This window comes from Lipophrys pholis, assembly GCF_963383615.2.
Source record: "Lipophrys pholis genome assembly, chromosome: 5".
NCBI classification, from domain to species: domain Eukaryota; kingdom Metazoa; phylum Chordata; class Actinopteri; order Blenniiformes; family Blenniidae; genus Lipophrys; species Lipophrys pholis.
In genome coordinates, this window is record NC_137628.1 from 4,441,685 (window position 1) to 4,465,734 (window position 24,050).

Below are 24,050 nucleotides of genomic sequence, written 5' to 3' on the forward strand. Positions count from 1 at the left end.
AAAAAAAAAAAAGTCACTTGAATCACACAAGACACGTCAAAGTGAATTCTTTATTGTCACTTTAATTTTATAGGGGAACCACAAGTACTTTAAAAGAAGGTTATACAGCGCTGTACATTCAGGAGCAGTGTGGACTCGATAGTCGTCGCTTCTCCCTTTAAATACTATTTATTTAAATGTTCTATAATCTTATAATGATACAGTGATACAATAAAAGCTTGTGTAACTGGTCCTGCAGCTTTTCTGATATGTCGATGGTGGGACTGCGTTGTTTTTTTCGTTTTTTTTTCTCCAAAAAAGGAAAATAAAAAGTTATGATCCAAAAACCTTGACGACAGGCAGAAACTGCCAGGCTGTAATCCTGCGTAAACTCCCAATTCACTCACACAATAGAGAGAAAGAGAGACAGATAGGGAGAAGGGGAAGAGAAAAAGAAGAGCGATACATTTTCCATGTTCTTGAAGGCTGGTGGGCGATGGAAGTGGGCATCAGTTCATAGCCAGACGCAGGAGAGCACTTCCTGCGAGCTGCGCTCTTACTCCGCCCGCCTGCCCGACCACCGACCCCCGCGTGAAGGCTCACTTCCATAGCTGTGTGCTCAAAGTCTGGCCGGATCCAGCGGCGGCCCACCCCCCCATGGCCGAGGGAGGCTGACCGAAGGCCATCTGCCCCCCCGCCCCGTTCAGGGCCAAGCCCGACATCTGCTGGTTCACCTGGGGAGAACAGAATTAACCTCAGAGACGCTGCGGCAGGACCTTCAGGGTCGACACACGTCAGAGCCGCCATGTCACGCTGGGAGACGTGAAGTACTAGTGGAAATAGACAACTCGTTTCTCTCTGCAGTTTCCTCATCATACAATCATTTTGTTTTTAGCCCCCAGCAGCTCCTTCAAATACAAAAGATTCATTCATAAAATCACAGTGAATTAATGCTCTTTGTAGTTTTTCCTCTTTGGGATGATGAATACACGATTTATCTCTGCAGACATGTTGTAAAGACATTTTTTGGTTTGTTAAACTAGTTTAGTTTATCGTCGACTGCTGATTTATTGTTTAAAGAAAGCCATTATATTCTCATTATTTCATTCCAGACAAAAACTATCGATTGTTAAAGACAGATTATTTTGGGCAAAATAACACAATTTAGAAATTAGATATAAAGAGGTATTATCTTGTTAATTAACTTAATTTTCTATCCAGACAGAGGAGGCATCTCTGAGTAAACATTTAGTATATACTAAATACATTTAGCATATACATTTGTGTATCACAAGATGAAGTTCCACACTTCCATGTGCAGGTGACCATGTTTGTGAAACAATTAAATTCTTTTATTTAAAATGTTTTAACATGTTGGTTTTTATATCACATATAAAATCTATGTGTTTATTGACATATCCTTTAATTTCACATCATTAAGTAGTCTAATAAAAAGAGTTAAAGCCACGCCTGTACTGCCCCCTAGTGGGGAGAGGAAACCACTGAGAAAAGTCAGAATCTCACCTGGCCCATGTTCCACTGCGCCTGCTGCCCGGGCTGGAGGGCGTACATGCCCTGAGCGGGCACCATGCCGGCGGGCATCGCTCCGCCCTGCGGCCCCATCATCCTCGGGGCCATGCCCATCATGCCGGCGGCGGGCGCGTTACCCATGAAGCCATTGGGCATCGTCATCCCGACCATCATCCCGGGACTGGGCCCCATCATGGCGGCGCCGCTCTGAGCCATCATGGCCCCCATGACGGTGGTGGGTGGCATGGCCCCACCCATGCCAGGGAAGGCCTGGTAACCAGCAGCGGCCTGGACAGGAAACTGCATCTGAGATGCACCCATGAACATGCCAGCTGAGGAAGAGGAAGGAGGAGGAGGAAGAGGTGAGTAAAGATTAGTGTTTCCTGTGTACTCCAGTTTAGTAACGTCTCCACAACTGTAACGAGTTAAAAAGTTACTGCTGTTATTCACTACAAGCACGTCCTCTTCATGATGAAGAGGCCACTGACACTGGTTACAAGAATTAAATTATAATTTCAAAAGTAGATTTAAAATAAAGATGTCTGTATTGAAGCACTAAAAACTTTTGCTTCTCTATAATATCCAGCATGCTAATGTGCTAATCTCTGATTATATCAACGACTTGTATTCAAACATGTGACGTCACAGAGCATTAAATGGTGGCGTTCGAGTCATGACGGGTCCTCACCAGCAGGGGGCTGCTGGGACATGCTGTTGGTCCCATACAGTGACAGAATGGAGTCCTTGGACAGCGGCTTCTTGGCTGCGTCGTCACTTTTCGCGGTGCTGCTGCCGTCGCTGAACAGGTTGAGGTCTCCCTGTGCTGATCCTGAGCTGGCCCCCGCCGCGGCGGCCGCTTGTGTCGGGGTGCTGGCCGAGGTACTGGAGCTCACCTGGGGGGGGCCAAAAAAATCCCCGGGTCAAAGACAAGCATGAAGACTTTAGTGGAACCGTCCAACTCCTCCTTCTACCACAGTTACTATCGAATGTTTCTCAATCCTACAAAGCCTTTTTGTTTCACTGTGTGCAGTATAGAGTGAACAAGTTTAAACAAAACCCAACTTACACTGGTTTTCTATACTTGCAGGATACAAACCTACAAATTAAAACCTGGACAGGGTTCAGCTCAGGGGTGTCAAACACATTTCAGTTGAGGTTTCACATACGACCCAGACCGGTGAAATAGTGCCACGATATTTCAATTTAAAAGGTTTTTCTTTGTTGTGACACAACGTATGTGTGATGTAAAAATGGCTATATTTATTATTTATTTATTCATTCAAAAGTAAAAATAAAATAAAAACAAAAAAAAACAAAAACTTCGAGTTCACATTTTGAACGAAAGGAGCAGAAAAGAATATTTTCACAACTAAACAATTACTACCAAAACCGACCACAATCTCAATGTAAATCCAATTTTAATCAAAGCTTCTGGTTCAAAATACAGTGAAATATCCCAGAAACTTCTCTTCCCGCTGATCATGGTTTTGTGGCTCGTTTGATGGCAATGAGGTCTCAAGCTTTCATAAGCAGCCTCACCGATATCTCAGCATGTGTTGTGTTTGTTACTCTTAGGAATTTTGTCGTTTCAAAATCCGTGTTTTTTTTTTCATTTATTATTTATTTACCATTTGCTTGGTGGTTTGGCCGGATTAGAGCCTCTTACGGGCCGGTTTGGTCCCACGGGCCTCATGTTCAACACACCCAGTTTAATGTCTGATGAGGTGAATCAGAGATAATATTTTACTTCCTTGTGAGCAGTGCTGACGAATGATAATTATAACCTCCCTGTTTGTGCATCACTGTGACCTGGAAGGTAAAACAACCAGGAGCCGTTTCCAACCAAAATAAATCGTCTCTTTCATTTATCTGTGAATTAAAAAAAACAACAAAGGTTTCATTTTGTGTGTGTTGTAGCCTGTAAATAACTGGTGCAGCCCGAGGCTTCAGTGACTGATAACGTAAAACTCTTCGGCAGTGCTGAAGCAGTGGAAAAAAAGTGCCACATAAGTAGAATCCAGTTTCATGATCATCTGTGTCGTTTCCGTTCCTTCTGAGCTCGACGTCTTATGGGATATTGACGTTCTTCAACAGTTACTGCTTCGCCTCGCTGAGCAGCTTCTTCACATCTGATCAAAACAACCTGGAGAGCTGTTGTTTTTTTTTTTACCTGAGAAAACTGAGCTGTGGATGAGGAAGCAGGGAGGGGGTTGGAGACCATGGGGCCGAATATATCCAGGTCGTTGCTCTGGCTTGTGCTCGTGCTACCATTGTTCGCTGATGCAGCTGCTGGTGCGTCTGTGACAAGAGGAGGAAAAACTGGTTTGAGAAGTGGAACAGAGGCGTACACCTGACACCTCATCGCACATAAATAAAATCCTCATACAGGAATGTGTGTTTACTTATTTAACTGCGGTTCCTCCCGTGGTGGCAAAAAGTCACCTCACAGCGAGAACAGTGAGCTCAATAAAAAAAAATTAATCAGTTTCAGCCTTTTTAGCTTCAACAGCCACAAAAAAAAAAAAGAGTAAATACTAAATCTAAACACACAAATCAGCCTTTTGCTGCCGCTACAATAAAACTCTAATAAACTAAATTATACTACTGATTGCACATATTATAGTCACTCAATGAAAAGATGGGACCAAAGTACACAAGCAAACAGGGAAGTTTATTCCCACGGCATTAAACATGACGAACAACCACAAAACAACCATTTATTCACAGAAAGAAAATCTACTTAAAACCTCAAGACTCAAAGGCAGTTCTGTCGTGCCGATGTATTCGGAATCGAAACAAGTTAAAGTGCGATCAAGTAAAAGACACAGAGGAAACGAGCCGGGCTTCATAGACCAGATACTGATGTGATGTCAATGTATTAGAAGTCATAAGACCAGAAAAACTATTATAGAAATCAGGATTTAGGATCAGAGTTTGAGTAAATTGTGGCGTTCCATCAGTTTTTAGAGAAAACAAAAATATACAAGTTGCAAATATGCACAGAAATAATATTTAAAAAAAAGATTCTACTTCTGATTGGACGGATGGAAGAACTCAGAGCGTCTGATTGGTCGAAAGAGAAACGTACAAACTGAACTGCAATCAATGAGGTCTCAGTACAAATAAACTCCACAGGAGGGAATTCAACACTTTAACCACATCGAGCAACATCTAAACCATATTGTTATCTTAATATTCAACATCCATTATTACATGTAAATGACATGCTTATCTAACTCACGCCATGAAAAAGAAGAAGTACTGAAAAAAGAAGCTTCTGTCAGAAATAAAAGTAACCACAGTCCATTAAAGGGGAGTGCACTATGGCGCAGAAACATAAGAATAAAGGAGCATCCATCCTCAACATTTAACAAAGAATAGGCTCTTTTCTCCACGACTGGTGTTACAAATCCATAGAAACACTTCAAAGCTCAAGTTTATGTCACTTCTCAAAAGAAAACAGGAAGTTACGGGTCTTTTTTACTTCCTCAGTTTCACTAACTGAGGTTTTCATATGAAAGCAGCTCTAAAAAGAAAACAGAACAGAAGAAAGTAACAGAGCCGTGATTAGATCAGCCGCGGCCGCTGAATGCTATAGAGGAACAGTCTCCTTCTTTAATTCATACCAAATGTGCCCGCAGTTATTAAATTCACACAGCTGCACAAGTCCAGGATGACTGTCGATGATCAAACTGTTTGAATGACGAACAACAGCTCCAGCACTTCAACGACTTTCCGTAGAAGTCAAACAAAGACATCGAGGCCAAAAGGGCAAAAACACGGTGAAAAACAAACAACCAAACTGGTTTTCATGTCATTGCTGCTTATATAACAACAGGCAGTATATTCAGGAAGACACAGCGAGGATCACCGGTACAGACGGTCCAGGCGGGAGGAGCTTGTGATTAAAGTAATCAGTAATGAGTCAAACCTTCACAGAACCACTGCGCAGGGCTTTAAAGGGTTAAAAGAGCAGCAGTCAAACCAGAAATGGTGGATCCAGCTAAAGCGAACGTGGCATTCGGTGGAGTCGCCCAGCTGCTAATGTAGAGACGAATAGAATCGACTTTAACACAGTTGGAGAGAATAATCAGATCAGCACTGAGATTATTACATAATCCGTCTTTCATGTGGCACTGGAGTGGTTACATCCACCAACCTGACAAAGGTCAGGCTCTCGCTCCCTCCACTGTTTGATCAATACACGCTGAATCAACAGAGTGACTCAGCTGAAGGCAGAAACAGTTTTACACAGACCGATTATCAGGAATCATCTAAGTTATTCTGCACCATGGTTTCGAGTATTTGTGGAGAAAAAAAAACCCATTTCTGCTTTTGATACAGATGTTCTGATTTTTCAGGTTACTCTCACTTGCTTTAAAATATACGAAACAGTTAAATACTATTACAAACAATTTGATCGTGATATCTAAATATGTCCAATAAGTCATAATAGTGTGACATTATGCAAATAGCTGGTTGTTCTTTAGCACTCAATGAGAAACACGCACTGCATCATGTTCAACTTTTTAAATAAGTAAATATTTTAGGCTTTTAAATTGATTTAAGAGCTAAAATGGCATCGTCAGTACCCTCACACATTTTCTCTCACTCTCAAAAGTGCTTAAATAAGTTTCCTGCAAAGGCTTAATATGTAAAAATGAGTAAGATTACATCAACACAGCTGAGTCTGGGCGACAGACAACCCCCCCCCCCCCGAGGAACTCCACCCCGAAAGGTACCCACAGGATCGACCCGGAGGACTCGCCGTGAGGCGGGGAGAGAGTTAACCCTGAAGCCATATAGGCGACCGCCACCACCATGAACGGTGTCATTGTGAATCTCGTGTTCATGCAAATTTACACGGCGAGCCAAACGACACAACTGGACACTCACCAAGGCCTAGTAGGTTCACAGACGGTTCTGAAGCCTTCGCAGGGCTGATTTTAGGAACCGGCTTCGACTCTTCACCCTAGAGTAAATAATCACAACAAACAGCGTCGTTCAGAAAGCATGCCGGCCAGTTTACGTGCGATCGTTTTATGAATGACTGAATGTGAGAGAGTCACCTTGGTGTAAGAGGACACCTTGCTCCCTCTGTCCGGCTCCCGCTCTTTCTTACTATCTTTGGGCTGTGAAAATACAACAAAGTGAGCCAAAAAGATAAAAGATACAAGAGTCGCATTCAGCTCATGTAAAGAGTCAAAATGTGATCAACACGCACACTGCTCCCGTTGGTCACATTCTTGTTGTAGTATTTCTTCTTCTCATATTTGTCCCTGATGAAGAACTCCACTGCTCTGAGGACACAGCTAAGGAAAACGCAAAATGGAGGAAAATGGAAGAAAGGTACAAATGAAAGCAGACAGAGGGACTCCTGGGAAGGATACTGGTCTGTCTGAGGTCTTCGGAAGCTGTCTGGAAGGTTGGCCTCATAAAGCTGTCTGGCCCTGGTGTTTCCCATATCCTGTATACTCTGGGGGAAAAAAAGAGAAAAACACCGACACTGTGATCACAACATATTAACGGCCCCACTTTACCGTTTTCAGTCACTATGATTAGTGTGCACATCACATTCTGAAGATAATTTCTTATCATCTGTTTCAAGTTACAACTTAAAACCTTTTTTATTAGGAATCACATCCTCCTAAACCGTTTTCTTTTCTAATCAACATTTCATATTCCACCCAAATTTTAGTGCATCGTGTTTTTATATAATTTTCTATATATTTTGTTTTCAGAATTCCTGTGCCTGTCTGCAAGGCACAAAGATTACTATCCTAGGCGGCGGTTTAATTTTATTATTATTAAAGTTTTTCTGTGAGTAACTCGTCCCGCACTGTTGGGAGTCCATCAGAACGTGCAGAACGTTCGGGAATATGTTGTTCATCAACGAAGGTTGTTCGGAGATGCCGAGATCAAAGGAGATCAGCTTTATTCAGCCTTCAGCATTCACACTTGCAATTTCTTCTGGAAATGCAAAACTTGCGTTTTATTTGTTTTTGTCGACTTTTAAAGCTTCCTCTCTTTTAATGAATTTAATCTGTTAACTGATGTTAATAACCTTTAATGTATTTTTGAATTGTGAAGTACTTTGAGCTGCATTTTATGGATTAAAGGCACAATATCCTCATCATTATCAATATATCAAACTGTGCATTTATCAGCTGACAAATTAAAAAAGTCACCTGACATGCAGCAGTTTTAGTTCTGGAGACAGTCATCATTAAAGTCTAGTTGATGTGATACAGACAAACGTCAAGTAGTAACCTGCTGGGTGTTTGGTGAACCTCCATTAAAGTGTTTCCCAGCTGTTATCATGACGTCCATGTTTACCCCGAGAGTAATTTGCAGGTAAAAACTGGTAATTAGAAAACTTTTAGGTGACATAAACACAGCCTGGATGATGTACCGTCCAGGGGGAAATAATGAAAAAGATGACCGAGAGGTGTCAAAGATAAAACCGGCCCACAAGGGGCTCCAATCCGGCCAAATCACCAAACAAATGTTAAAAATTTCACAGAAAACATTGATTGTCAAACTTTTCTTAAGAGTAGCAAACACAACACCGCACTGAATTATCCCCAAAGCCATGCGGTCAGGGGGAGTTTATAAAAACACCCATAATGCAACAGATAGAGAAGAAGTTCTTTGGGACGTTTCACTGTATTTTGCACCTGAAGGTTTCATTAAAATTGGTTTTAAGGTGAGATTGTACACATTTTGAGTACTAATTGTTTGGTTTTCATTACATATACTCTGCACCACAAGAAATAAAAACGTTAAAAATTAGATCTCAATATTATGGCACCATTTTACCATTTCGGCCCACTCAAGATGAAATTGGACTGTATGTGGCCCCCGAACTAAAAATGTGTTTGACACTCCTGCTTTAAGGAGTAGAAAAGATCATTCTCCATCGTGACAGAGTTCAAACTAATCATTAATGGGTTGGGTTGTTCAAATAATAAATATTTCACCATGAAGCAAAATCCTTAGTATAAGAACAATCTAAATGCATTGAAGGCCGATTGGTGACTATTAATTGTCTGCAGGAGTGAATGTGAGTGTTTGCCCTGTGATGTCCACCATGTATCCCGCTGGGATTGACTCCAGAAACCTTAAAGTGAATAAAGATGGATGGATGGAATAAAGCAGCACGATCTTGTTTGGCTCAAGCTGATTTGTCATGTTGTACCTTTTCAAACCATCTTTTGTTTTGTTGTTTGCGTCTGGTTTTGGTTGAGCGTTGCTGTATTGGTACATTTTAATGTGATGGGGGGGGGGTAAGTTTACTCACAGACCATCTTCTAAGTGATCCGTCAGTAATATGTTGATGACTTACTTTTCTGGACCTGAGGAAGAATATATGTTGCTTCGGTGGCAACTAATGGGGATCCTAAAAACAAATAACTAATGGCATCTTTACCACAATATGATTTAGTTTACAGGTGAAACACTATGTTTTAATGCCTGGAAACTCACATCTCAACTCACTTATTGAGATATAGCTTTTAAAGGGCATGGTGTGATCAGTAGATGTAGATGTGATATTCTATAAGGGGGTACCTGGATTTGTTCTGAGGTCCACTGGTCCAGGTTGACAGACTTCACTCTGGATATGTGTACTCCCAGATTCCTGTGGATCCCAGCACATCGGATGCAGATAAACACCCCCAGATTCCAGGAAGCCCATCTGGGACCTGTTGGTGACAGAAAACCAGGAGACGGATGAGGAAAACAGCTTTGCATACTTCACACAACGACCTGAGAGGGAAGTGAGCTTCAGGTTGGTGTGGGATGGGGAACTTGCTATAAGCTCGTAAGAGCCGCCATCGGTGCCGCGGTGAGGGAGAATGACTGAGGGGGAGCTTATGTAGATTTAGAGAAGTTAGCTCGCTGTTAGCCACTTAGTGTAGCTCGCGAGGAAGAAGAAGGAGTCAGCTGACCACGACCAGCCGCTTCACGGCTAGCATTAGCCGAGCTAACAGCCGCGGGGCTTCCTCGGCCCGGCCGTTTGAGGCACAAACTGATAAACCGTGAGCGGCGGAGGGAGCATTGTTCGGAGGGGGGAAGCCGCACCTTTCGCCTCGCAGTCGGCGCAGTACTTGTTGTCGTCCTCCCTCAGCATTTTGGACAGGATGGCCTGGTGCTGCTCGTTCAGCTTCTGGGCCTTCTCCCTCTCCGAGCGGGTCGTCATGGTCGCGGCTTGCTTTGGACTCTTGTCGATTGAATGAAGTCGATGCTGATCAGTCGTCTTTTGGGAGAACTTTCCAATAAAATCTCATAATCGGAGGTCTGAACGCCTCCGAGTGGGATCTGAAAACACCCGGAACCGGAATCCGCTCTCCGCCCACAGGAATGTGAGCGCTGACGCGGCGCCCGCTTCTGATTGGACGAGCGCCGTGACGTCAACGGACGCACGGCGTTTCTAAATAATGAAGTTTTACATGTCAGAAAAATAAAGGAAATCATTCATAAAAGTTTCACACAAATCACAACAAGCAGGAATGCAAGAAGTCTAATATGATCTTTCACCCTGTTCTTGTTTTCTTTGTAATTAATGATCAAAACAGTCCTCTCGAATTCCCCCTTGGAATAATAAAGTAAGTACTATTGTATTGTATTGTATTGTATTGTATTGTATTGTATTCTATAGGATTTAAAGAGGTCATATTATACCACTTTAACACTTCATATGGTCTTGTTGGTCCACAAATGTTGTATTCCAAGATTATTGCACAAAATCCACATTTTCCTTGATTTTACTCAATTTGAATTTTGGATCATATAAGCTGCACTGACAATCTACTGTGTCTGTGTGAGCTGGACTGGGTCCACCCACACATGTCCATCTACTACTTCCTCTCATGGTGCTATGTGCCAGAGCAGAGCTGCCCAATTGTGGGAGGGTCAACGGGAGGGCCGACCTTGATTTTAATTGGCTGAACCCCCGATGACACAATATAGGGTTTCAAATTTGAGTAATTTGGTTCTTGCTTTAAACATGTCACAGGTTCAATTGTGACCAAATCCCCAAATTTGTGAGTCTGTTGAATACAAATTTGAAAATAATTATTTTTTTACTTAAACACTTTTATTTCCTGGTTTATACAACAAATTACAGAGATATTTCAGCAGACATATATATGCTGTTTTATGAAGAAAGAACTGTGCTTGGTTTATTCAAACATGCCATAAAAAAAATCTAAATATTAATAATGAAATTATTTATTGTGTCAATATTGTTTTTCCGAGTAGTTCTGGTGCTTTACTTTTGGTCTTTAACAGTCAGCTGGTAATTGTTTTTTCTTTGAAAACCTATTTAAGCTCAAATATCAAATTTATAAAAACACAAAGTAGAAATATTTTTCAATTATTTTTTATGCACAAAGTTGGTCAAACATTTCCCTTGGAGTCATAGTTATTAATTGTTCATAAGAAAGAATAGTCATTGTTTGATTTTGCTCTTAATCTGTTACAGAAAAATCCCATTTAAAATCTAAAGGTTTTATTGAAAATGAACATAAAACGTAGAAATACACAAAAAAATACAAATACACAGTGTTATATTGGGATATATAAAGGTGTTTAAAATTCATGTCAACATAATGTAAAATTACTGGAACAATATTTACAAGCTTGTCTGGCAAACCAAACACTATACTAGATGTGATCAGAAGGATAAAGCAGAAATTAATGGATTGAAAAAAAAAAAGACATCTTCATTGAATGTGATGACTTAGAGAAGTTAAATTTAAAGCACAGATTGGTCTATTTTAGTCTATTTGTCTGCTCCTACAGCATAAGTTAATGCAACATAGAAAATATTTCAATAGATGATATTCCTTCTACAATTGGGATTCAAACCAGGGTCCCTCAAACTCAAGGCCAACGTTCAAACTGATGCACGATACTGTGCATAAAAACTTCATTGGCTCCTAAAAAAATACCCACAAAGCCTTAAAAAAGACACAAATTACAACTATTATGGAGATAAATATGGCGGACGAAACGTAGAGAAGTGCACGAGAGCCTCAGAAAAAGTTCTCCAGGCGGATCTTGAAGACGTTCTCCTGGTGCCTCACTGCGATCCGGTGACGGAGCAGCAGCTCCACGTACGGCGGCCAGAACGTTTCATCTATGGTCACGTAGGGGTCGTGAGGCGTGTTGAGGACCTTGTTCATGAGCACCTGCAGACACGTTGAACAACACGAGATGTACTCCAACAACAATCCCAAGAATCAATGTTTATAGAAAGCTTCAAAAAGATGCAAACATAGAAATAACAGGTACTAGCCCTTTAAGGATCACAAACATCCACCTTCTAATTCTTGGTTGAAAGACCCAATGTCAATTTATTTAGAGAAAATCAGTATTAGAGGTTGTCTGGACAACTTTAACAAAACTTGGAGCCCTTTTCTGTCCTTAGTCAATACTATGTCATCCTTGGAATACTAATTATATATTTGACAGTTTCATAGAGCAGGATGTTAGGAGGTTATGCACACCATCATGTAAAGTAAAACACTGTAGTCCTTTTTGATAATTATGTTTACATAAGAATATAATTTATGTATTTTCATCACTTTTTACTTCATTTATGGTTATGTGTGTGTGTGTGTGTGTGACGTTATTGTGTCAGATATATTTTTGCTTCTACTGTCAATTTTGGCATTTTTGTTACTTTCATAAATGTCTATTTGTGTGAGCGTGTGTGTGTGTGTGTGACGTTATTGTGTTTGTTGTATCTTGAGGAGAATGTATACAATGTTAATAACCTAATAAAAATACATGGAGGGAAAAAAACTAAACAGCCAAGGACAAAAATGAATTATCTAAAAAAAAAATTTCTGCGAGCTAAATGTGATGTAAGGAATATAAAGGCGACGGCGCAGTCAGTGCAGGAAAACCCACCTCCAGCATTTCGTTGAGTGAAATCAGGTCTTCGGTGATCTCGTACTCGACGTTCTGAAGGTGAAAACAAGACGCAGTGAGAAGCGCCGGAGCGTTAATAACAAATGTTTCACGCGAGAAAAGCAGCTCGCCTTCTTCTTCTTCATGTTGACGCTGAACTCCTTGTGAAGAGAAGGAACGTGCTTCTCCAGGATGTCCCCCAGACAAGACGTCAGCTTCTCCTGGTACGACTTCATCTTCCGGATTTTTTCTTTGGTGACCTGCAGCACACTGCCACATGCAAACATCGACGTCAACACGTCAGAATCTTTTCACGTCCGGTAAATTCTTCTGAAGCGTCTCTGACCCACCTGAGCTCTGGTACTTTCTCCCTTTCCTCTCTGAGTCGCTCAACATGATCACTGGCAGCTGCGAAGACCTTTTTCTTCTCCTTCAGCAGCTTCAGTTCTCTGGAAAACATTTTCAGAACAGAGCGTTGCCGAGAGGTGTCTGGATTAAAAAGGACAGCGTGTGGCGAACAGGGGACCTAAATGGAGACGTACACTTCTTTAGTCTCTCTCAGTTTGTTTACCCTGGCTTCGTAACAGGAAGCCACCATCTCCAGCTCAGAGCACAGTTTGAGCATCTGTGGAGAGAGAAGGGAGGGAATGAATGAAGGAGTCATTTATTCTCATATTTGAAGCGATAATATAATTTTTGGTTGATGCTTTTCGCTAATACACATACCTCCGCTCTTCCAGCTTCAAGTAAAATTTCAGCGCTGGCTGACAGAACTGGGTGAACAAAAGAAACACTGAACACTTTTGTCTTCAACATCAACTGAAAGAGCAGAACATCTGGACGAGGACTTACATTTGGGCTCCACTGTGAGCCACTGCTTCAGCTCAGCTTCTGTGGCCAGGAGTCGATTCACGGACTGTTGGAGGAGAACGAGCACAAGAAACAGAAAAACATGCAGCAATTATCGCAGAGGATCGATTCAGTTATTTCCCTGAAAAGAGGGGAAAAAAAAAAAGATACGAGTGAAACTGAAATTTCAGGGAAAACTTTTGCCTCTCTGTTGCTTATGAATGAATACAGGCTTTGTTAACTCTTTTATAATAATAAGTAAATATAAAGAAACTTTCACACAGCTCAAACTGCTTCACGCTAAAAAAAAAAAAAGGAGTTAAAAATAAACTACAACATGAAATATGGGTTTAAGATAAAAGGTGTCTAACACATTTTAGTTCAGAGGCCTCATTCAGCCCTAATTCCTCTTGAGTAGTCTGGACCGATAAAATTATCCCATAATAACCTTGAAATTAAAAAACAAAAATGCTGTTGTGGCGCAGGGATTAAAATATTTAAACGTCTATAGTTTTACAAAACCAAACAGTTACTACCAAAAATGACTCCAATGTCAACATAAAGACAATTCTAATGAAAAAATACAGTGAAATATCCAAAAAACGTCTCCTACAGCTGTTGCATTATGGACGTTTTTACAAACCCACCCTGACATCATGGCTTTGAGGCTAGTTTGATAGCATAGGTCGCTCGCTTTCACGGCAGCATCGCCGATATCTCAGCTCGGTCACAGGGTTGTGTCACTACTCTTAAGAAATTTGTTTTATAAAAAAAAAAAATCAATGTTTTCTTTGAAATTTTTCCAATTGGCTTGGCGGCCGGTTTGGAGCTTCTTGCGGGCCGGTTTCAGTCCACAGACCTTATGTTGCACACCCCTGGTTTAAGAGGGTAGTAGTCCAAATAAAAAGCTTTCACATTAGAAGATATTATTCTGAATGGCTGTTGGATTCATACATAATATAATGATGTAACAACTGTGCACCTTTGTTTACACAGGGCTTTAAAGCACAATTTAATACTTTAAAGACAAATTCATGGACGCTTCAACATTTAAAGTAAATCTGGTTATATGTTGCGTCGTTTAATCAAACATAATTTAGAATTCTACCCTCAAATGATGTCTTTATTATGAATTCACAGAAACCTTTGGCTCTACACATTTCTCTGCTATACATGTTAAAAGTATGAATGAAAAGCAAAACGATGGTGGCTCGGCGGTAGAGTCGGTCGTCCAATAACCGGAGGGTTGGCGGAATCCCACTCTATCAAACAGTCATTGTCGTTGTGTCCTTGGGCAAGGCACTTTACCCACATTGCCTCGTATGAATGGTGCATGAATGTTGGTGGTGGTCGGAGAGGCCGTTGGCGCCAAATGGCAGCCACACACACAACGTAGCTTACCATCACTGGTGGGACTGGTGTGAATGAATAATGGTCTCTGTACGCGCTTTGAGTCAGTGCGAAAAAAGCGCTATATAAATCCAAGCCCCTATTATTATTATATTATTAAAACATATTTAATAAATGTCAGCCAGTGGTGACAAGTCGTAAATAAACAGTAGTCCCGTTTGCGCCGAGTCAAACTTCTTTGAAATGATCCATTACTGTTACCTGCAGACTTCACCGTGTCATTTACAGGTCAGCTTAAATCTCGCTCAGTGTGGTACGAAACCACAGATTTAAGCTCTTTTCATGTTCGAGTTCTTTATACATCTACATTTTTAATACATTTAAGCTACTTTGGACTTCACTGTTTTCATAGTGTGTGTGTGTGTATATATATACACACACACACACACACACTAACATTTATCTACAGTATGTCATTATGTTTTAAACATACTTTTAGATTTTCAAGATTTTCTTATACATCATTTATCAGTTTACAACCTTTTACTGTTTCAGGCATGTATTGATCTCTCGGTTTGATGTTATTTCATTTTATTACTCTCGACATCTGCATGTGTCTTTTGTAAGTGTGCACATGTGCACTCCTACACACAGGTTTTTTATATAATAGTTTGAAAGCACACCTGTAACAAAGCACCAAATTGCAAACAAAAGCACATTTGTCATTTCAAGGAAGAGAAAAGTACAGAATCATTCTGATTTAATATTCTCACCTGTTCTTGTGGATTTTCATTGAAATCGGGTTCACTCAGTATCATCTCATTCTGAAGCTGCAACACACACACACACACACGCACACGCACACGCACACACACACACACACACACACACAAACACAAAATCAAAATAATGGCATGACAGAGAGAAACGTTCACAGGCACATTTATTAATCTTTTTGTCACCGATATCAGTCCCAAAAAAATCCATATTGGTCGGGCCTCAATCTAAACATGTCAAAGGTATGTCGTAGAAACATACTTGTCTGAACTGAAGAAAAAACAATAATGATAGCTATACAGATTCCAAACTGCTCTACAGCTGTGGCTTGGTTGTTAGAGCGGCTGTCCCCCAAGGTTGCAGGTTAGATTCCTATCTCTGCCAGTCCACATGTTGAAGTGTCCTTGAGCAAAACACTGAACCCCAAGTTGTTCCCAGTGGTACCTTTGCATGGCGCCTGCCTCCATTGACGTGTGAATGTGTGTGTGAATGGGTGAATGTGACTAACGGTGTAAAACGTTTTGAGTGCTGCTCAAGCAAAGCCCGATATGAGTGAAATCCATAATTGTCTGTTTCTCAGTGTGTGGTCGACTGGTGACCTGCTCATGATGTACACTGCTTTGCTCATGGGCAGTTGGGGTCAGCTCCAGCCCACCGTGTCCCCGAGGTTTCTGAAGTCTTTTAGAAGAGAGACGGATGGTTCCTTCCAGACCAATGCTTTAGTGCATCAGGTCATAAGACTACTATGAAAGGAGGATACCTCGTTTAATAATTGATCATCACTAACATGACTGTGTCGGCATCAGTTCCCATGATGAGATTAAGCGGTGCGGTGTTGAACACGTACGGATTGGAAACAGAATAAGTGCAGATTTGTGGATTGAGACGAATGTTTACCTTCTCCAAGTGGATGAACTGCTCCTCACAGAGGTTCATCAGCTCGGACTGAGCCGCCTGAGAGAGCTGTCCCCCCGCCGGTCGGTCCCAGCTCACCTCGGCCTGGAACAAACACACAACCACTCAACGTCCTTCCGTTTCGGTCTCTTTCTAACGTAAAGTTCATCGAACAAAGCTGGAAGACTGAACTAATGCAGTCTGAGTTCAGAGAAAGACCACAGATATCCAGTGCGACGTAAAAACATCACGCGACGTGTTTCTTTTTTATTTCTTACGAGCACATATTAAGATTAGCGATGAGTTAATGCCTGAGACGACGTACGGACTCACCATGATAGAAATGTGACTTTTTATCCGTCGAACGGACCAAAACAACAAACACAACTTCCTTTTCAAAATACCGCCAGCACTGATGACGTAGCACGTACGTCCGCGAAGCTGATGACGCAAGACGTGGCTGCGCGCGGCTGCGCAATACAGGAGGGAGGCGTGTTCATAATAAGCGCTCGCGACATTTTTATTCTTTGTTTTAAAACAGATTAACAACAGGAAAAATAGTATTCACCTTTAACAACGAGAAGTAAGAGGAGAACAAATGGAAAAAGAAAGAAAAAGAACAAGGATAAAGAAAGAAAGAACTTAAATGATTTTCAATATTAATATGAATAAAGTCACAGACTTTACAAACAATACCAATAGAAATGAATGAAAACAAAATTTTATATCAAAGTTTTTCTTAAAACTGCCTGTCTACAAGTGAATAAATCTACTTACACTCAAACTTTAAGGAAAATATGATCATTCAGTTGTTTCCTGACAAATTGATTAGATCATGTCCCTTGTTGAAGTAATAGTTATAATAATGTAAATAACCACTACTACCACTACTAATGATGATGATGATGATAATAATAATTATACTAATAATAGTACTACTACTACTACTACTAATAAGAATAAGAATAAGAATAAGAATAAGAATAAGAATAAGAATAAGAATAAGAATGATTATCGTTATTATTATTACTATTGGAAAAGAAGGATAAATCCAAATGAGTTTAACATCTCTTTTGAAGATGCTGATAGACGTCCACACCATTTTAATAAATGAATGAATGAAACTTCATTTCGAACAGACAAACATTCGAAAAAGAAACATTTAGACGAATAAAACAAAAAAACGAATAAAACAAACTACAAATTCCTTAATTTGCGTGAATGAAAATGAGTAGGAAGAAGTAAAACTTATTTACCCCTCAAACACTCCTGTATCCTTGTCAACAATTCATGATGAAGGTTCCTTAAATGTGATTTAACACCAGCAGTTGCACATATGTTTACAAACAGCTGCTAACAGAATTTAATTAAACACCATCAGACTCCAAATAACAAATTTATGTTTGTCACAAATGGTTAAAAATATGCAGTGGTACATTCAGATACAAGGCCTTCAATAGTAATTTTTATGATTGAGATTATTGTTTCATCTGGGGAACAGAGGCCTGTGGATTTCTAACTGATGGAGGCTGCTGATAAAACATAAGAAGGAGGCAGATGGACTATACAAGAGTATTAAGGTAAGTCACACTGTGGATGGATAACGAATCGATCCAACCCGGGCATCAACCATCCATCGTTTATGTACCTGCTTCTTCCAGATTAGAGTCACTGGGGCTTCGAGCCAATCAGCATCATAGGAAGACTTCAGACTGAATTCAAACACAGCCATCGATGCTGTGAGGCAGCAGTGCTGACCACTGCACCACCCTGCCCTGGGATCATACACCTGAAGTTCAGAGACACACTTGCTATATTTTACAAGGAAAACACAAACAAACAAACAAACAGACAAACAGACAGACAAACAAACAAACAAACAAACAAACAAACAAACAAACAAACAAACAAACAAACAGACAGCCAGACAAACAAACAAACAAACAAACAGACAAACAAACAAACAAACAAACAAACAGACAGACAGACAGACAGACAGACAGACAGACAGACAGACAGACAGACAGACAGACAGACAGACAGACAGACAGACTGACTGACTGACTGACTAACTAACTAACTAAACCACAATATTGTACTTTCTCACCTTACTGCATCCACAATTATACATTTTGTTGACTCTAACTCTTATTTACATGCAGAAGTGTGTGATAAGCTCAGAAAACACTCAGCAGCATACGGAATAGGGCACCGTTTTAGACATTTAAACTGATTGGCCTATTTTCTAACCTATTGGTTCGATGTTAAATGTGAGGCTTTGCATTTGTTTTTGTTTTTTTTACTTTATACTAGAAGGTCAGTACACAGGACTGTTTCATAGCACATAGACACAAACAGAACTGAAGCACTCCTGTGATGTTTTTATTTTATTTCTGACTGTCATTAATCTTCCGAGCATGTGAGGGAGTGTAGTTGTGTTCATCTGCTGTTGGGATCTGCAGATGGTGTCATTATGGGTCCAAATGTGCTGTGTGTGTGCAACAGGGTGAAAACTGTCAGAAGAGAACTACTATGATTATTGTAAACATTGTAATGACGCTGTCGCCACTGTAATACAGTGTAGTCACATATGGGAAAATAGTAGAGTGAAAGGTTTAAACTACATATAGAAATTCAATTCTTACTCAAATGAGACTCGGGCACTATGGTTACTCAGTTTCTATGAATTTAATATTCTCCCAGGCAGATGATCCCACATGCATATTTTTGCACCGTGGGACAAGTACCTAAAAAAATCTCACGGAGGGAGAACATGCAAACGCCACAGAGATTTAAACCCATGGTCATCCTCACTGTGAGGCAAACGTGTTAACCACTACACCGCCACACGGCCAAAGATACTGTACGCTCACACAATCGCTATGATTTAACACTCTCTCACATTATTAAACTATGATATGACCCATACAGTATATCTATTTTAACCTTTATATGAATGAGTGTGATCAGATTTGGGTGAAGTGCACTAGTCCCTGCAGTGTCCAGTACTCACCAGCAGGTGGCTCTCTTCCTCTCATTCCACAGATTATAAACAGGTAGAAGCAATTTCACAGTTTATCATCACCTATGATCACGGTTTTTCTGGGGCTATTTTTCTTTAACATTATTCAAGTTTTTTTGTTGTTGTTGTTGTAAGAGTCAGAAAAGAAAAAGGATTTCTCTAGAAGTCTGTTTTGAAATACCAGGCATTTGAAAGAATACATCTTCACACTTTTGTCATTTCACTGTATTTATTTTATTATCACAAATTCTCATCGCTTAGATTTTATGAATAACTTCCCCAGATGGCTCCTCAATTACCACATGTAGCTGTCTTTACATTACCCACCCATGACTTTATCCTGAATATTTTCTTTGGGGGGACATATTTATGTGTTGCTTAATGACTTGCAGGATTATTTCTAATGTTTTGGGACTTTCTTTACACTCTTGCTTCACATCCCTGATTAAGAATATCAGGCTCTTAAAGTTGGTGCCGTTTAGACTGAATTCATTTTAGAGTTTAAGCAGCATCATCAGCCGTGGAGGGGATCTGTTACCATTAACCAGCTCCACTACAAACATTTAATCATTACATAAGTATCAATCAGGCTGAACAGTCGTTTTATCTACCTGCAGACTTTTGATTACCTCTCTGACATATCAATGCATCTGATTGGTGTTCTGCAGCCTCGCAGTGGCATTTAGTAAAGAGAATGTTCCTGTGTTTCCAGAAGAAAAATACATCCCTGCAGCCTTGTTGCAACTGTTTCTCCTCTTGGACACTATTTCTCTTTATTTATAAGCTATTTTCTGTTTGGATGTATTCATGTTAAAATATACTCAGATTTGCTGCAACAGAAGAGTATATTCCAAATCCTCCGGCGTATTCTTCCTGGCTGTTTGGTTTTAATACAGTGAACCTCCAGCAGCAGCAGCAGCAGCAGCAGAAGGGTCTTAGGAAATATATTCTCAATCTTTTTATGCTTTTCAGCTACAGCCCCTAAAAATCACACAGCCTTGATTATTTGAATGATCAACTAGAATTTGATTAATATGCAAATTTTCTGAACAAACCGTTCCATTTGAGCCTTCAGCGCAGCCTAATTAATCAACAGTTAAAGGAAATTAATACATACATCAATTCTGTCAGGAACATGCTTAGTTCAATCGCCCGTAAAATTGAAGTTTGAAGTATTAACTGGCTCCACAGGAAGGCCATGATTAAAACTCTACATTTCGGCTCTATTTAGATATATAGAGTGATTTAACTCCAGGCAAATATAAAGTCATTTACAGATCTCCTCTTTATACTTATTCAATAATAATAATAACAATAATAGAAATAATAATAATAATAATAATAATACTAGATTTGAAGATTATGTTTCTATTTTTTTCTTCCATATTTGTCTTGTTTTTCAGCTGACAAGGTGCGAAACATCTACCTAATTCATTTTAATGTTCTTTCTGTTGTCACTCCACCAGTGCCTCAAATATTAGTTTGCACTTTGCACCTGACACAGTTTTCCACAAGGTGCAAATAATAAAAAGAGAGGGAGGGAGAGAGAGAGAGAGAGAGAGGGAGAGAGGGGGGGGGGAGAGAGAGAGCATTAACAGGGGAGGAAAAGAGATGAAAAGAGAGAGGCCTGTACTATTGTTTCAGTAGGGACTCATGCATCAAACTTCAATTTTCCGGACGATTGAAGTAGTGATTTTTTTCTATCTTGAAGTGAAATACTGAAATACACTTAAGACCTCCAGATTAATTACCACGAAGTGGTCCCTCAGACTGTAGTATTACTTATCACCGGGCCTGCCTGACAAGTCCTCATAAAATAAGCAAGTGAAATCCATAAACTGAGCCTGCCTTAACACTCCCTCCCTTCATAAATATGCTTGATTCAGAATCGGGCTCTCGCCACACACACACACACACACACACACACACACACACACACACACACACACACACAAATAAGTTTGACATGTTCATATTTGCGGGTCAATTTTTAAAATAATTGAATTAAATCGATTTTTTTTTTTAATGGCGGGTTACCTTATATGTAAACCGCAATAAATACGAACGTCGCGACCTCTTTACCATCCTAATTTACATGTATAAAGAGTATAAAAACATTTTCTTAAGAGGCATTTGCAGGCAACGAATAGGTCACATCTCCTTTCAGATAACTATTTTTAAATGAGAACCAATCCACAGGATTAATTACGGTTGTTGACACATAGTGACATTACAATCTGCTATAATCCACACAGTTTATAAATGCAAAATGAGGGGATAAAGTAAGTGTCACAGAATATTTTTATAGGACTAATTTGCCTGCAGAGAATTTACAATAGCATCGGTCATGTAAAGTGATTACAGGTCTGTAAACTCTTTCAGGTAGACCCGAATTAAAAAATATATACAGTAAAACAGCACAAAAAAAAAAGAAAGAAAGAAAGAAAGAAAGAAAGGAGCAAACACATAAAAACACACCCCAGAAGAAGACAGGTCTACTTATCGTCTGCGTTAACAAAGAGGGTTAAACGGGAGGTTTCCCTTTGAGTTCTCACATCAGCGTGTTTTCAGCTTCATTAAACTTCTTAAAAACAAAAGACGCAAAAAGGCAAAAGAAGCAGAGGAGAGAAGAAGAAGAAAAAAACCCGATGAGAAGAAAACAAACAAAAGGCTCCCTAACCAGGCTTTGGCATAAATGTCACAGTCCAAACTCTTTATGGCTCCCTACTTAACATTAAAAACACTTTCAACAAAAATCCATTTCTTGTTTAGAAAACGCTTTTTGGACAGAAGTCAAACATATTATTCCAGGGCTAAAAAGCAGAGAAAGACAAGCGGCTCACAAAAAGGGGCAGTTTCATTGTAATTCATTGACTTGTTCAAAACGCCAGGCGAAGAAAGGGCCGAGACATTAATAGCCGCAGATGCCCTCGTGAAGGGAGAGTCTATGTAGGCATTATGGCCTTTGTTCGCACCCAGTTAAACTGTTTAAAAGGAGGGTTAACTCAATCCATCAAATTGTCTGAAATTGTGAGGAAATTTCAGAAACCATATGGCTTCCAAACGTTTGCGTCCTTTCTGTGCGGTGGGACACACTTGTCTCAGTATTGGAGCCTGCGGGGGATCGGCCCTGCGCCTTTGTGGCTCGTCCCATCAGGGAACGCTGCTCATTTGTCCCCACTTTTCATGCTTTACGCACAAAATTACGGCCCCAGTCCGGCAGAACAAAAAAAGCTCTATAAAGGCCCGGGGAAACTGGCCCAAAACTTTGTGTTTTTGTGGCATCCTCGTCTTTTTTCTCCCCGGCACCAGATTTGTGTTTCTCACATAAATTTTTGCCACGAATGGAGAAACACGTCTGCGGGTCAAGAAGCCACGATACGCATTTAGGACGTGAAAGGGGTTGTTAGATTCCGGGCCACAAAATGTTTAGAGCATCGTAGTAGAAAAGGACACAAAGAGACAAAATAGTTCAGCATAATAACTCTAAATAGGAGGCTTTTGATGCGCTCACACGCACAGATTTGGCACCGAGATCATTTTTTCTATGCTCAATTAAAAAAAAAAAAAAGGAAAAAGAAAACAGGCGAGCATGTTCTCAATAAAAACCTCGGCATTAATCCAAGAATTACAACATAAAGGATATATTCAGAAAAGCAATTTTATTCCCATAGTAGCCTATTTACATTACAGTCTGTGCATTGGTTTTTCAAATAATGTCCTGATTTTAGAAAGGCACTTACAGGTGTACAAAACATAACAAAATTTTATAACTGTAAATCTATTGTATCCAAACAATAACTCTAAAAAGTAGCCTACAGCTCGTCAAAATCACCGCAATATTAATTCACTGCTGCGCGTCGCCGTCGCTGGAGCGTTCCCATTAAGACGCAGAACCGTGAATGTCCGAGTTCACCATTCCGATCATCATCATCATCATCATCATCATCATCATCATTATCATCATCATCATCATCATCATCATGCACTGCAGCTTCGGGACGCCCAATATGAACTGAAGTCGGAGGTTTACAGCCAAAAGATGAAGAAGAGGAGGAGGAGGAGGAGGAGGAGGAGGAGGAGGAGGAGGAGGAAGAGGAGGAAGAATATCGTGTCGGCAGTGACAGTGACTCGATGGCGATTTGGCTCACAGAAAAAAAAAAAGAAAATATAAAAGAAATTTAAATTAAAAAAAGAAAAGAAAAGTCAAAAATAAATAGACAATGATCACAAATCAAATCATGCATTTACATGCAAAACTATGGAAACATGGAGGACTTTCATCGCGGTGTGTGAGGCCTGATGCTGAAACAGGTGTGTGTGTGTGTGTGTGTGTGTGTGTGTGTGTGTGTGTGTGTGTGTGTGTGTGTGTGTGTGTGTGTGTACCTGTACTGTTAAAAAAACCCAACAAAAAAAAACAAAAAAACAAATGAAAATAAAATGTCCTTTTAGACCATATTGCTTTGATCGAACGGAGTAACAGTTTGTTAATGAATACATAGTAAAATACCACTGCATATTTCTTGTTCTGTGTTCATGCTTCACTATGAATAGGTCTATCTGCGCCGATATAAAAGTCATTACATTTTGGTACATGTTCTGAGATATGGTATACAATATAAGCAGTAAGTTACAAGTCCTCGCTGGGTTTTGTTTTTGTTTTTGTTTTTGTTTTGTTTGTTTTGTCATTGTCTTTTTGTGTCCGTTGACCTTCCAGCCCCTCGCCGCGCCA

At 40.1% G+C, this 24,050-nt stretch overlaps 2 protein-coding genes across 2 annotated transcripts; both read right to left on the minus strand.

Annotated features, from left to right (window-relative positions):
* Positions 1-239: 239 nt before the first annotated feature.
* Positions 240-9,874, minus strand: LOC308109906 (stromal membrane-associated protein 1-like). The gene is made up of 10 exons (XM_080463746.1): positions 9,592-9,874; positions 9,079-9,212; positions 6,900-6,985; positions 6,734-6,809; positions 6,579-6,641; positions 6,406-6,481; positions 3,680-3,807; positions 2,198-2,402; positions 1,504-1,841; positions 240-713 (listed from the first exon to the last, which is right to left on the minus strand). The coding sequence occupies exons 1-10, from the start codon at positions 9,707-9,709 to the stop codon at positions 579-581; spliced, it is 1,359 nt and encodes a 452-aa protein (XP_080319872.1). The 5' UTR covers positions 9,710-9,874; the 3' UTR covers positions 240-578.
* Positions 9,875-10,594: 720 nt separating this feature from the next.
* Positions 10,595-16,707, minus strand: cenpk (centromere protein K). The gene is made up of 10 exons (XM_080463126.1): positions 16,630-16,707; positions 16,300-16,401; positions 15,399-15,455; positions 13,279-13,342; positions 13,153-13,199; positions 12,969-13,051; positions 12,777-12,875; positions 12,558-12,696; positions 12,427-12,480; positions 10,595-11,702 (listed from the first exon to the last, which is right to left on the minus strand). Exons 1-10 carry the CDS (start codon positions 16,630-16,632, stop codon positions 11,547-11,549), a joined length of 804 nt encoding a protein of 267 aa, XP_080319252.1. The 5' UTR covers positions 16,633-16,707; the 3' UTR covers positions 10,595-11,546.
* Positions 16,708-24,050: the final 7,343 nt, after the last annotated feature.

What these genes read in the sequence shown, in the direction of transcription:
- LOC308109906 (XM_080463746.1), bottom strand. Translation starts at nt 9,709, where the DNA reads ATGACGACCCGCTCGGAGAGGGAGAAGGCCCAGAAGCTGAACGAGCAG. An exon ending in GGACCTCAGAACAAATCCAG is followed by an intron (nt 6,986 to 9,078) that starts GTACCCCCTTAT and finishes TTTTTCCCCCAG; the next exon opens with AGTATACAGGATATGGGAAA. An exon ending in CGCAGTGGAACATGGGCCAG is followed by an intron (nt 714 to 1,503) that starts GTGAGATTCTGA and finishes TGTTCTCCCCAG; the next exon opens with GTGAACCAGCAGATGTCGGG.
- cenpk (XM_080463126.1), bottom strand. An exon ending in GAGAAAGTACCAGAGCTCAG is followed by an intron (nt 12,697 to 12,776) that starts GTGGGTCAGAGA and finishes TGCATGTGGCAG; the next exon opens with TGTGCTGCAGGTCACCAAAG. An exon ending in CACTCAACGAAATGCTGGAG is followed by an intron (nt 11,703 to 12,426) that starts GTGGGTTTTCCT and finishes ACGTGTCTGCAG; the next exon opens with GTGCTCATGAACAAGGTCCT.